At 41.5% G+C, this 15,091-nt stretch overlaps 1 protein-coding gene across 5 annotated transcripts in view; it reads right to left on the minus strand.

The window, feature by feature from the left end:
• Nucleotides 1-4,809: 4,809 nt before the first annotated feature.
• Nucleotides 4,810-15,091, minus strand: part of IFT81 (intraflagellar transport 81) — a 73,024-nt gene continuing 62,742 nt past the window's right edge. For all 5 annotated transcript variants that reach the window (XM_075898600.1, XM_006135167.2, XM_075898599.1 and 2 more), the window contains exons 15-19: nucleotides 13,036-13,122; nucleotides 12,434-12,505; nucleotides 11,671-11,756; nucleotides 7,325-7,370; nucleotides 4,810-6,354 (exon numbers count right to left, since the gene is read on the minus strand). In XM_075898600.1, the coding sequence (XP_075754715.1) occupies nucleotides 6,172-6,354; nucleotides 7,325-7,370; nucleotides 11,671-11,756; nucleotides 12,434-12,505; nucleotides 13,036-13,122 (474 nt within the window). In that variant the 3' untranslated portion in view covers nucleotides 4,810-6,171. The remainder of the gene's footprint in view (nucleotides 6,355-7,324; nucleotides 7,371-11,670; nucleotides 11,757-12,433; nucleotides 12,506-13,035; nucleotides 13,123-15,091) is intronic.

The raw sequence follows: 15,091 nt of genomic DNA on the forward strand, positions 1-15,091 counted from the left end.
TTTGGCAGATATTCTCACCTGAAGGGTTTTGTTTCACTTTCTTTGTGACTATATGATGTTATTTGCATTGCTCTTGGAATAGGATTTTGTTAAAGGAACATAATGTGGATCAAATTTCCCCCCAATTTTGTTTTAAAAAAACAGTTTCTCTCTAACTTAATGTTCATGTTTTTCCATTGTTCTTCTTTTATTTGCTTTTTTAATCATTCATGAAAATATTTCCCTGAAATAAAGCAATAGCTTATTTAAAAAAAATAAACGGTCATAAATATTGCAGCATTATGTTAATGCATGAGAACCTGACAGAGAAACTGAGTAGACATCACCTACACATTAAAATGATAGCTACTAGCGTATTTTGTCTTTCATAATGAGAAAAACTTTAATAAATTTCAGATCTTTAAATTAAGGTGTTCATTTCAGTGGGAGTTTGACTTCAGCAGAATTAAGACAATTATTTTAGGTAAAATTAATGCTAACCCAATACTTCTGTGTTGCCAAGAAAAAGACCATAGAGTTAACTCCATCAGATTTTATTGTGGCAACATTTCACTTGAAGTCAACAAGAATTTTGTTAGAAGGAGGACTGCAAGATTTGACCCACAATATCACTGATTTTATCTCAATTACATAGGACATTTTTGCTCTGCCTCGCCAACACCCGTGGCCTTTTAAAGAGACAGTAAGTTATCAGGGCCCCAGTTGCTTCCTTGTTTGTACACCAAAATCACTGAAAGCAGCACAGCACAATTATCTGTGAAAAAAACATCCCCGACCATGTAGTTAGTTAAATATCAGAAAACTTACCCAGTATTGCCCAAGTCCTTCAGGGCAGGAAGCTGGTGATGTGAGGGGTGCAGGAGTCATTGCATAGTCTTGGGCTTGTGAGGAGGGGAAGGACAGGAGGCTAGGGGTGTGGGAAGGTGAGAGAGTGAAGGCTGGGGGAGTGAGGAGGAGCTCAGGGTGGGAGGGCATTCTCTCCCCCCTTCATCTGCTGGGGACTTCTGTCTTCTCCCAGCCTTCCCTGGCCACTAGGGGCCTTCTGTCTCCCCGCCAACCCCTTCCAGTGCTGCAGCCAAGGGTTGGAAGGGTAGGGGATAGGAGTAGGGGGACTACTTACCCAGTCTGGTGACAGGAAAGATGGCAGATGCTCAGCTCTGCTGGCCTCCCTCTTGGTGGTGCAGCTGCCCCTAGTGGCCTCTTTGCAATATAGCTCTCCCTGGCAGGCTCGCTGTCCCCAGTGGCCTGTATCGTATCCCTCTTGCCCGTTCCCCTTCTTTTTCCATGTTATGGAAAACAACCCCATTCCTGGCCCATCCCATTTTCTTGGCACAACCAAACCCTGACCTTGCTTAAAGTTATGATAAGAGGAAGCTACATATTAAATTTGGTGGTCCTAGTTCTTACCGTTTAGGAAGAGTTCTTGAACTAAAAGTCTCGCAGACAGACACAGACAGAAAGACAGACACAGAAAAGACAGATGCACAAATCTCTAATATATAGATAGATAGGTGTTTGGAAACGGCTGCAGCAAAACCAATATAGGGAGCACAAGGATAGAAATATTGGGTTTGTGTGGCGCTCACATTCAGGATGGAGATGCCCCTTCCTTTGCATATTAAAACAACTTTAAATTAGGTACAATTTTGAGACTACTTAAATTATTTGGGTGTTGCCTCATGCAGCTGATTCCTAGAGAAATAGATACCTCCAAAGCTGACACATGCATTGACATGTTCAAGGAAATAGTAGCATTTTATTGCTTTTCAGAGGCTGGTGCAGAAGCCAGAACTGAAAGGCATCTGCAGAATTAACAAAATTCCTTCATCAGGAAATCTGCTTATATAAATAACATTGGACACACAGAAAACAAGTGTCTTTTTTTTTCCTCATTTAAATCTGGGTAAATACATAACTAATTAAAGGTGCCAGATTTACAGACATCAGGGTTGTAGTTCTCTTTATCCACAATGCAGATACAGAAGGGTATGTTTCCAAACCTCTGCCAATGTGGCACAAGGGGATACCTAATGGTAAGAGGGTAACTTGGTCTTTATGGCCCTGTCACTCTCATGCCATCACTGCTGGTGAGAATGGCTACAAGACTGCCAAAATTTGCCATCTGGGACCACCAATTTCCCAGATGGGATTTAGGAACCAGCTTGATACCACCAACTTGTTAGGTGAGCTGAGGACAGCTATTAGAAAGTAGATGTTCAGCTACTTCTGACTTGGGCAAGATATGGAACAATGATCTAGAGGTGGAAGGCTCTGTATTCCATCTCCAGTTCCCAGAGCCATCTGGTCATCATGAGAACAGATTTTATAATACATATTGAGAATGATACTATCCATTTCAATTAAACAGGATATTCTCACAATGTTTTTTTAATTTACTGAGCTGTCACTAAGTAAATGTTTCTATTATACTATATTTTAAAATACAGATATTTGCAGGAGACACCCTTAATTGATTTTATATTTATTAGGTTAATCTGTGACAAATGTTTTGAGTTAAATTATTTTAGAACAAAATGTTAAGGTCTTAATTAAACTAGATTTTTTCAGGTCTTTTTAAACTTCATCTACCAAAAATTTCACATATTTAAACATAAAGCTCTGTAGAGGTCAAGACTACAAACACATAAGCATGTGGACGGCTTTACATATGTGAATTGTTCAATGATACCAATCCTATAAGTAAAGTTATATGTTTATACATAAAGTGTTTGCAGATTTGGGCCTTTTGGGGGATATTCTAACATTTCTCCTTTATTAATGCTCAAGCAGAAACAAAATGATAACTGCTAATATTGACTAAAACAAATGATCATGTGAAATCCAGATGATAAATGTGTTAACTGTTTATGTAACAAGCCAAATAAGTTTGCTCATACCCATTTTTGATTTCCCTATTCATAGTGCTTACTCATTTGGGAGTTGCCTGTAACTCTTGAAAAGGACATCCCCTGAATCAGTGTTAAACATTCATGTCAAAACCATGCAATGCTATGGAACACAAAGAGCCTTTAAAGTTGGATTATTTCCTGATCTTATTCTGGGTAAAGATATGGACTAGGTCTCTTGAATCAATGTTTGCAATTTGTCTAAACTATTAGCAAGAGTTGGTATCTTAATATAAATATTTTTTTTAAAGTACAGGAACACAGAATTTCACTAAATTTATTTCTGCTTTATTTGTATCTTCACAAGTAAAAGGCAGATGATTTTTCACATTGTGTTTATAATCTGATTAGGGAGCTAGTTAAACTATTAATTCAAATAGAGCAAAAGATAATAAGCTCCTTCTTTGTAAGTTATTAGCAGAAGGTATCAACTGTCAGAATCAGTCAAAGATTTTTGAATACTCTCATCAAATCTCTAATGGGCTGGAAAAGCCTCAGAACAGAATCTATGAAAGCTACATTATTAAATGTCCACTTATATAAAAGCTAAAAATAACTGTTTAACAGCTTTTTAGTTTTTCCAATTGTCTTTTATTAAGTACTTATGAATTTCTGCTTCACCTCAGCAAATCATTCTAATGATGTAAGAATGATGCAGCATTAATTAAATGAGTGCAACTATCACATAAACTTAAATGAGCTATAAGTAACTTGTTTTTAAAAAGAAAAAGATTCTGCTCTCAGGGCAACACAACATTAAAAAAAATACAGCCAGTTGGACTGTACATTACTCTTATAGATTTTGAAAGTACAACTATAGTACTGGGTAACTGGCAATGCCATATAATAAAGAATGTCACTCTAAATGGTTTAGTGAATAATCAACATGATTTTAGAGTTTCAGATTTTGTTAAGTTATTGTTTCATGTGCATGTTCCTTCCCCATCCTCTCCCCTTCCCCCTTTTCTGTGGCTTTGTAGCATGTGTTATCCTTCACCATTGCACATGACTCCTAAGGAATCCAAATGCCCCTTTTCTGGAGATCATCCCAGGCTCCCCCTAATATATCTTCTGTCTAGATGGCCATGCTATTTCACTGTTGATGACAAGCATTCAACAAGATGCCTATAACCCATCCTCAAAAGGCCAAGTATGTAACTGCAGTAACTGTCTTCAGCTCATTTTGGCACTAGAGCACTGTAAATTAATGTAACAATAAGAATAATAATTAATAAATACTGGGCTAGCAAGAAAAGAATCTCAAGATATTCCTGGAACTGGGTTTCCCCATATCACATAGTCTGCAGCCGTTTTGTTGAGCTTGCATCTAGCACACTGTTTGATATAGTTCCAGTCCAGTGACTTTATCTTAAGACAATACTTCTTTTGCCATATAGGGCACTTAAATTTTGGAAGAAGCAAATGGTGGTAAGAACAAGCTATTCTAGCTCGCTGTAAATCTACTGAAGGTCCACCTCCTTCTCAGCAGGATTCTCTCTAAAACCAGTGAAAATCTATATAGGAATTAATGCTGCTTAACCCTTTGCAGCATCTACCTATCCTTGGAGAGAAGATTAGCGTACAGTTGCAGAAAAAGAGTCCCTTGAGCTGTCCTGAAGGGGAAGGAAGACCAAAAGGGGCAGGGCCCACATAGGGATGAGAAGGCAATGCATGAGACTGTGCCCAGTCTCTAGGCATATCTTAGGGATGAGTGGAATTTGAAAACTTTGTTCTCTCAGCCTGGCTGCAAACCCTTTTTGTTGACATGGGAGAATTTGGAGATAACTCTGTGAAGTGAATCTGAGCTTTGCAATCCTCTTTTTCCTCTAAGGCCCAGCAAACTGCTTGCCTTCAATTACTTCTGTCAACTAAAGGAACTTTAAAAAAAATTATAAAGGCACACTAGAGACAACCAGATTTTATTTTTCTTCTAGTTATGTTAAATATATTTAATGCAAATACAGACTAGGAAAGGGGTTCACACAAAAAGCAACAAATGTACGTATAGTTAAATATCAGAGAAGGCTAAAATATGCTACCCAAAGTAACACTGAAGGTACTATTAAAAATGAAGTCAATTTCATTTCTAACAAGATAGAAATTTCCAAATGGCTTTTCTACAGGCCAAAAGAAACTAAGAAAATCTGTAAGAATGTTGGTCTTCTTGACTTTCTATGGTTCTGACCCCTGTCTGTGTGGCCAAGGAGTACATGGGAGAGGTTAGGGAGATTTTCAAGCCATATTGCACTCCTCAGATCCTACGCCAGCTCTGCACTAGGGGGATCCCTTGATGTTCCTTAGAACAATGTGAAAGCTGCCAATGACCTTCAGGGGCTATTTTGACAACTAGTTAGGGCGCAGTAAAGTCTTATCCACAAATCCTTTTCTGAATGTATGTAGGAAGAATTGGGTCAAATCTACACCACTGGAGGATGTCCCTATTCTGGGATGATCTTTCTGTGCTTTAGAATCACTGTGCATAAATAAAGCAGCACAAAGCTGCTTCAGTTCAGGGGAAACTCTAGGCCTGTATTTCTTAAAAGGCATCAGTTTAAGTTTTTATAAGGGTAACACACAGCCACAGGCAAGTTAGGAGACAGCACACGCTTAAAAAGAAAAATTAAAAAGCTCAAAATTCAAGTAATTGTTTTTAAATGTTGTTCTGCCTTTGGGTCAATGGAGGATCTTCTAGCATCACAACTGGTTACCTCAATTGTACAAGGAAGAAGAGAGTTTAGGACTGTACAAGGTATGTGCACTCTAGCATAGCATGGAGCTCAATTCTGCAATAACTCCATGCTTACCAGCACATAGTGGATAAATTGGGGCAAGGAAAGAAGTAGAGGGCCAAGATAGGAAATGGGTGGACCAGAAGGTACACAATTAACTAGAAATTAATATCTTTGCCCTTAAAAATGTAATGTTAGGGCTATAATAGCTACTGCAGAACAGCTCTAATACTTTCTCAAGGCCATAGAAAGCTGGTAGTTTTCCCTTAATTTCTTTGGGAAGGTATCTAGGCTTTATAGTGAAATTCACATTAGTGCAAAAGGCTCACACAAAGCCCTCCATATAACTTAAGCCATTAATCTGGCACTTAAATAGTGTAGAGGGCTCTCTGCATAGGAGTTAATATCACCCTTACATTACCCACTGAAATTAAATAATTTAAAAGCAACCTATGTAGACAGTGAGAGAACAAAGTAATATTCAATGGAATGATCTGAGGAAATGATGAGGTAAAAAGCAGGAATTCTAAACACATTCATAGTACCAGCCTATCCTCGCCTCCTTCCTGAATGATTTGACCCACAGAAGCTTGATTTTGTTGCTTTAGAAAACACTCTCTCTTACACGCCATCAGTTGCTCAAAATCCCGCCACATTTTAGCTTGCTTCATATTTGGCCCATGACTTTCTCGCACAGCTTTTTGTTTCTCTCGTAGTTTCTGTTATAAACAAATAAAGTTATTTCAGATTTTTGAAAGGGTTCAGCATGAAAAACATTACCTTACATAGATAGCCTAATGCGAATAAAGAACATTATTAATGTTCATTTAAGTGAGAAAACACCCCATGCAGCATTCTTTGTAAAGTCTTTGATGTGTGTGCCTTGTATGATAGATTTATTGCAGCTCCTTGAAAATAGGTACCCCCTTTTTCTACAATGCAACTTTACCCAGCTGTGTTCCTAGTTCTCTGTGGGAGTCTCATTTGTTTTGTAAAAGTGTATTTTAAAAAAATCTGCTCACTTCTTGACTGAGACTTTCCATATCAAGCTGCAATCTGTAATAGTCTGACTATGAAGTTATATATCCTGAAATTAAACTTTTACATGAGAAACTACAATTAATTTGATTATAGTGACAAACTGCTAGCTAACATTCACTTGCAAACTGACTCAAAGAGAAAATGATAAAGGAAAAAAAGAAAACATTTTTGTTGAAATAGTCTGGCTAAGCTCTTCTTCACTAGCCTGAACTTCATATTTAACTAAACCTGGACAACAGCTTGTCTTAATATAGCTACACTGAAGATAATCATTAGTCTTTTATAAAAATAAGACTGACAGCTCTGAAATTCATTGACTTTGACAAGCTGCTTTATATATGACTTCAGATTTAAGCTGACAGTTTGTTACATCTATGTTTCAGTTTCTTATCCAGATGGTTTACAAGGAATGTGCTGTTGTGTTAAGCTGTTTGACTGTCTTTTATACGAAGCTCATGGTATACTCTGTAGGAAATCAAACTCTGAAGGTTTCAGGGGATTAGTTGCTGGTGCCAATGGTAATCAAGTTTTCTTTGTGGTCTACAATATGCTTTTTAAAAAGATGAGCACAGTTTTGAACACAACCAAATAAAAGTATAAACTGTAACATGTTTGTTCAAGTAAAAACAAAATCCAATTCATCCTTACCTTTCCAAGGTTCTCTTGTTCAAGGATCATTCGTGTGTATTGTTCTCTAAGGAAGGTGCAAAATAACTGAATTATAATTTTAATTAGCTCTAAATTATAGGACAGATTAACCGTACACATTGGAAGAAATAGAAAATGGCAGAACGTTTACAATGTATAGCCAATGTAGGGATACCATCAAAATCTTAAGGGCCCTGAAACAAGAAAGCCAAGGCATGAGATGAAGAAACATTTTTATCATCAAGCTCCAGGTCTTCTTTGACCCCTGTAATTGTGTAGTTCACATAGAATGTTGTTCACCAATGGATGAGGTCATTTTTTAGCTTTCAGAGCAGGTTTGATTTCTGGGGTTCCCCAAGTAAAGTCTGATGCACATCCCCTCTGGAAAAATGCATGGTTGAGAGCCTTTTTAAAAGTGCATTCAAGTTGCCAATATTCTGAGATTGCTCAGTGCCATACTTCTTTACAAATGCCATGGAACAAATGGGAAGATTCAGGAGTGCAAGGCGATCAGTATTCGGTTTTGATATTACACACACACACACACACACACACACACACACACACACACACACACACACACACACACACACACACACACACACACACACACACACACACACACACACACACACACACACACACACACACACACACACACACAGAGTCCCCGGGTTACGTACAAGATAGGGACTGTAGGTTTGTTCTTAAGTTGAATTTGTATGTAAGTCAGAACTGGTACATACAGGCAGTCCCCGACTTACGCGGATCCGACTTACAAACGGGTCGCCGCCTGTGTCCTCCGGGGTGAGAAAAGCTTCTCCCGGTCTCCCTGGTCTGCTGGGGGGGTCCAGCAAAGCTGCTGGCCCCCGCAGCAGACCAGGGACACCCGAGCAAAGCCGCCGCCTGGGCAGCTTTGCTCGTTTGCCCGGGAGCAAAGCCGCCCAGGCAGCAGGACCCCCGCTGCCTGGGCGGCTTTGCTCCTGTCCCCCTGGTCTGCTGGGGGGGGTCCAGCAAAGCTGCTGGACCCCCCAGCAGACCAGGGACACCCGAGCAAAGCCGCCGGCTGGGCGGCTTTGCTCGTTTGCCCGGGAGCAAAGCCACCCAGGCAGTGGGACTCCCGCCGCCTGGGCGGCTTTGCTCCCGGGCAAAAGAGCAAAGCCGCCCAGGCGGCGGCTTTGCTCGGTTGTCCCTGGTCTGCTGGGGGAGGTCCAGCGGCTTTTCTGGACCCCCCCAGCAGACCAGGGAGACAGGAGCAAAGCCACACGGGTGGCAGGGTCCCTCCGCCTGTGCAGCTTTGCTCGGGTCTCCCTGGTCTGCTGGGGGGGGGGGGGAGAGGGCGCAGCTAGTGCCCCCCCCCTCCCAGCAGACCATGCTTTTGTTGCGGGACGCCTCGGGTAGAGCAGCTGGGGTGCTGCCGGGTTGGTCCTGTGGGAACCTACTGGGCATCGCCCCAGCTGTTCTGTCCCAGGCTCCAGACTCAACAGCTGTTGAAACTGATCAGGCTGATTCCAGGAAGCTGGGGGCAGAGCAACTCTGCCTCCGGCTTCCTGTAGTCAGCCCCTGGTCAGTTTCAGTAGCAGCAGCTGAATCTGGAGCCAGTTCCGACTTACATACAAATTCAACTTAAGAACAAACCTAGTGTCCCCATCTTGTACGTAACCCAGGGACTGCCTGTGTTGTAGGGGAAACTCTAGCCAAACATTTCTCCAGAGCTCAGTTTTATTCTCCCACACCTCACTTCCCTCAGTCCTTTATTCTCAAGCTGAGGTGTCTGCTGGGGGAGGGGGGGGCGCTAGCTTCGCGTCTCCCTAGTCTGCTGGGGGGGGGGCGGCGCTTGCTTCACGTCTCCCTAGTCTGCTGGGGGGAAGCAGCTAGTGCGGGGTTGCCTCACCCCGTTCGTAAGTAGGGATCCGATGTAAGTCGGATCCATGTAACCCGGGGACTGCCTGTATATATATTTGGCAAAACCTAACACTGGTGGCCTAATTTCCAAAATGCTGAGCACCCTGCTACTCCAAAGGATCTGCAACAGGAATTGCTAGGTGCTTAGCACTTTTGAAAATCAGGCTTTTTAATAAAGTGCCTAAACATAGATGTAGAACAACCAATATTAAAAATCTTGGCCTCTTGCTGTCATTGGTGGATGAAGCTATTCTTCTGATGTACGTGAAAGTTGACAGCAGGATATGATACGTAAATCATAATAAATACGGATATGCTTTTATGCCCATATTTACATATTTTTCAAATATAGGTGAGATATTAAAAAAACAAGCTCTCTTAGCTACAGTGAGATAGATAGTTCATGAAAAACAGTGTTTCAAGTATCTAAAGAACTTCCAAAATTGCTCAGCAGGGGGAAATTCTAGTCTTCAAAAGAATAAAATACAATAAACCACACCAGGTTGTCCTAATAGGCTATTATAAGGCAAGGGTGGAGGATCCACTATGATGCTGTTTGTCCTACATAGTCCCCATCTTTGAGCTACAGTATATTCTTTAGGCTCCCTTCCATCTGAATCCAACTCTTGATTTCTCAGCAGAGTAGATGTGTTAGGGATCAGAGAGTGTGTGGATGGTGCACATTGTGCTCTAACAACTCAGGATGTGTCTACTCAGTGCAAATTAGAACAGTCATCAGGCTGCTCTAAGTTGTACTGGGGGCCAATTTAGCTCCTGGCTATTCCCATCAGCTCAAAAGAGTGGAAAGCCACCTAAAATCTTCTCCTTCCTATTAAGTACACTGAATGTTACTCAAGCACGACTAAGGAGCTGGTCCCAGAATGTATTTTTGTTTGTTTTAAGTAAAGCCATTTAGTGCACAACAATGATAAAAAACACCTCTTTTTTTCCATGGTAGCCTTTTTCTTTACTATTTATAATGATGACTGGAAAGAATGCAACTTAATTAGAAAAAAAAAACAACCTTTATTTTTAGAGAACAAAATTAACTTTTCACATTCCTTAGTACTGACTGTATGGAACATAGAGTTTATATCCAATAAAGAGGGTCAGAATAAAGACATTTTTTGTTCAATACTGTATTAGGAAAGTGCTGTTCTATTTATAGTTCATTTTAAACTCTGTTTACATTCCAATGCCCAGTAAAAATACATACACATTCTGAAAGGTATTCTAGAAACACAATTTCTCTATTTTGCGTTTTGTAAATACCCGCATATGAAAATCTTCAGTATACTAATAAATGTGAATGCTTTTTGAACTCACTGATGGTCAAAATAGAACATTTATTATTTCAGATAGACTATCATCTTGCCTAATTTCTTTTCTCAGGTTTTGGAAAGGTTCAGTGAAACAGTGACAGCAATGGAAGTGGCAATGTTCCATTCAAGTCATACTCACAATGCCCAGAATCCCATAATTCCTCTCAATATGTTTCAATTCCTGCATTTCCTCTATTTGCTCTTCTGTTTGCCCAGTTACTTGATTCCATGTTTAGACAGATGTCAGTAATGTTTCCTAGGTAGCCTGCACTTTCCATACACAGTGGAAGATGCAGTTTCTACCCTAAAGAGCATCCAGTCATATAAGGGCAGACAAGTGGTGGAAAGGAATAAAACATACAATGAGGTTAGGGGATGGGAAGCACTTGAAGGTTGGTTTGTGTTTTAAAGTTACATTCACTAAATTGTCTTCTTCCTCAACCTGCCCTCTTGCTTTTCTCCTGCACCAGTTCCTAATTTTAGATCTAGAGTACTAACAACATTTGACTTCTTCTCTGCACATAAGTGACTTATTAATTATTATTATTATTAATAATAAATATTTGTATTCCAGCAGCACCCAGTTGTGTCTGATGGGGTAGATGGTATCAGAAGGTACAAGGAGCAACACACATTTTTCCTATGGAGCACAGGCACTTCTCTTTTCTAACACCAATGTTAGAGCTAGCTAGATCAGGATCTGAGGATGTGCTGAACTCCTTTAAAAAGGTGATAGATTTATGGCTTCAATGTGCACTTTCAAGAACCCCTGGAGGAAATCTGGCTGACTCTCTCAGTCTCACTCAGCCATACTTTCTCTTCAGGCTTGGCGGCAGCAAAACATCTCTGCACCTTCTCCAACATGAGCTTGGAGTTAAAAGCTACTGTCTGGCCTATAATATTCAACACAAAGGGAAAGGTTTTTGGTATGCTTGAGAGAACTCCTGGGCATACAACAATATATTTTGGATGTAGGAACTTATTTTTTGAATGTTATTTTTAAACTCAGATGATGAATTCCTTCTTCCAGTTCACATACTAACGAAAAAAAGTATAACTTCAGTTTCAGTCTTAACTATCCTCTGAATTAACATGCAAGAGGCAGACAAGAACATTTACCTTATTGATTTTCTTCTGTCTTGTGGATCTGGAGAGACATAGGTCTTCATCTCATCTTTAGCACGTTGAAGTTGTACTTCTAGATTCTAAAAGGAAACATACAGCATAATTTAGACATATCATCTTTCCTTAAATATTGTCATCTGTGCAAGTGTGATGAGGTGTACCAGCCCGCACTGGGAAAGCTGGGCTTAACCAGGCTCACCTGCAGCTCAGGTATAAAGGCCTAGAGAGTGGCTCAGTCTGGGCTGGCTGCTGAAGAAAGGAGGTATTGCCCAAGTTCCTGCAGGCAAACCGCCAGAAGGAACAGCCCTGGAAACCAGCCAGCGAGATATTCATGCCACAGAAGGGGATATGGAGGAAGGACCCTGAAAGGAAGCCAGCGAAGACTGATAGGAAGTAGCCCAGGCAGAGATATTGTGGCTCAGTGTGTTGCAGTGGGATTCCCTGCTGAGAGAGCAGTAGACTGTGCCACTTCTAATAGGGCCCTGGGCTGGGACCCAGTTGAGTAGGAAGGGTCTGACTCCCCCTACCACCTTCTCAATCCCTGAGCTGGAGGGTCAACACCTGTTTATTACTGACTCCAGCTGCGAGGCTGCACTGCCCTGGTGGGAAGGGTGTAGGTGTATAATCACAGTTGCATGGCAGGATATGCAGGGTTGGTCATGGTCCCAAGAAGCTCCAGAGACATGGCTGCTCCCCTTGGGAGAGGGGCAAGAGTGTCACTCTGTGACAAGTTTAAGACTCTCTCTGGTGGACTTACCCTTTTCGTGCAGTTAGTATAATGGTAGCTGCTTTCTTCCTGAATACACTCCTCACGAAGCCCTTTTACTTCCTGCAGCATGAAAAAAATTTATTTTATTGGGCAGCATCCTGGAAAGTCTACAGCAGACAGAGTATTATTGTATGAAGTACAACAGGAAGCATTTAGGGCAACATCCAGCCATCACTGTGTTTGCTGAATTCTGATTGCAGTCAATGGCCCTTACATTCATGTGAATTAGTAATTGAATTCTTTTTGCTTATTGTGCAAAGCATTGTTCACTACTTTGGTATCAAAATCTTTGAATTCTGTACTAGGAATGTGAACCGTTAATGCTAAATGGGTAATGCTTTCTGGTTTCAGTTAACCAGTAAACAGTGGGGGTTGAAGCAGCTTCCGCCTGCTGTGGATAAGGGCAGCTGCGGACAGGGGCTGCTCACACAGAAAGTCTGTAGCAATGCTGGAAATTAAGTTTGGATCTCCCACCAGTGCTCCAGTTTTTGGGCCATCCTTCCCCTGAAGAGGCAGGATATGGGGAATTAATCCCATAATGAATTCTATACCTCCTAGAATTTTTATATATATAGAAATAACAATCTTACTTGTTCAAGCGTGGAACGATTACTTTCTAAACCTGCTGCACAGCTGTCATACTGGACTTTTTTTTCATCACATTGTTGGGTTAACTCCTGGTGTGGAACATGCAAAGGTCATGTAAATGAAAATACCAATTTAGTAACATATGGACCTAAGCATGTAAATTCTTGTCCAAGCTATTGGAACATAAAGCATCTTACATAAACCAAGCAAACATGAGCATAATTACAAGGATATCACTTCTAGCCCTGCATTTTGGAAGATCAGCAGTATAAACTACAACATAACATTCAAGTTTCCTTTACGTATTTGTATCTAGTCTTGGACTTGGTGGACTTAATTTCTAATTTGTTCACAATGTGTAAACATTTTACTTGCTCTTTAAACATTAATCTTACAAGATAGTTTAGATCAATTATGTTCCATATCAAAACAGTTTTGTCAACATTTATTTACTTTATAAAGCAATAGAAGGTTGGCCTTTGCATAAAGAAAAATTGATATTGCATTTAAACTTTTAGCAACCAATAAGATACCATAGGTCTTCTTATAAAGAGCATATATTGGTTACTTGTATATAAAATATCCTGTATAGTTCTGCATTTGCAGACACTTGTTTTAAAATTAATTATGAAAAGAATGTGTTTAGACCTTTAGCTGGAAAAAAGAGGCAGAGCTCTATTTACTTGATTGGGATAGTATACACAAGTTGAGGGTCTGGATGACCTTTTTTTTTTTTTACTGCCCTGTAAAAGCAAATGGATACATCTGCCCATCATCAAGGATCGGTACATAAGATGGTACAGGTGTGTTCAGTTATAACTATTTAATTATGTTTTGTTTTGTTCTGATCTCATTATCATAGAATTACTATGGTGAGGGAAAAAAACCTCAGTCTGACAGTATGGTTATATTGCTGATTTGAGAGTTCCAGATAAGTGTTTCCTTTAATTCAGCGGTTCTCAAATTGTGGTCTGTAGCCCACAAGTGGTCCACGGCTGCCTTCCAGGTGGTCCACAGCAGGAGTTTCACCCCCTTCTCCACCATGCAGCGGGGAGGCTGAGCTGCTTCCTCACCGCTGGCACGCAACCATGACAATGCAGCATCAAATCCCGCAGGCAGGGAGACAAAGAAAGCAAACTCACACACACCCTTGGTGCAGGCCAAAGGCACATCACTGACATGGTAAGAGTGGTGCATCACTCAGTTGGTCCCGTGAGGCAGGTAGCAGGTTGGGCTGTGCAGGGCTTGGCCAGGTGGGACGGGTTTTCATGGCATATGAGTGGCCAATGCTCCCCCCCTTCACCAGCAGCAGGCTGAGCTGCACCACACCCAGCAGTGGTGAGAGGAGACAACACTGGGGCTGAGGACCCAGCACACACACAGGAAGCAGGTGGAGGCTTGGGGCCCTTTGGGGCTTTGTACTCATGGGGACTTAGGGTGCCATGGACTGGACCCATGCAGGACCCCATCCCCTGCAGGGCTGGACATCCTGGGCCACCTACCCCGGCTGTACCGCACTCAGCCACCCTGCCACTCCATCAACCTTAACCCCACTACCACCTTGACCCCAGTCCTATTCCAGTGGCATCCTGCTCCCCATCTCTCTGAATCCCCTCAGCCGTTCTGGCCCACAGCTTTAGCCCCAAACACTCTCTGCCTCATCTCCCTTGCCCTGGCCAGACAACTACCACCACCCTGCTCCTGCATCTACGGTTGCTCTTTGCACTCTCCTTGCTCCTGCTCACTCCCCCAGGCCAGACACCCTAATCCCAGCCTACTTCTCCACCCTACCTCCCACTCAGACCTTGCACCCTCACCCCCTTAGGAATATTAAATTTAGATTAACTAATTGAATATTCAATGGGATTTCCATCTATTCAAGTAGTCGATAAGGGTGGCTCCATCTTTAAACTGTTACAGTTCAAAAGGGGAATCCCCACTGGCCCCATGCTCCCTGTGGAGCTTTTGCTTTTGAAATGTACAAGAGCCCCATCAAGGCTCTTGTACATTTCAAAAGCAGAATCACAGCAGAACCATGCCAACAGAGACTGCTTCAGT

This window comes from Pelodiscus sinensis, chromosome 15 (assembly GCF_049634645.1).
Source record: "Pelodiscus sinensis isolate JC-2024 chromosome 15, ASM4963464v1, whole genome shotgun sequence".
Classification (NCBI taxonomy): Eukaryota; Metazoa; Chordata; order Testudines; family Trionychidae; genus Pelodiscus; species Pelodiscus sinensis.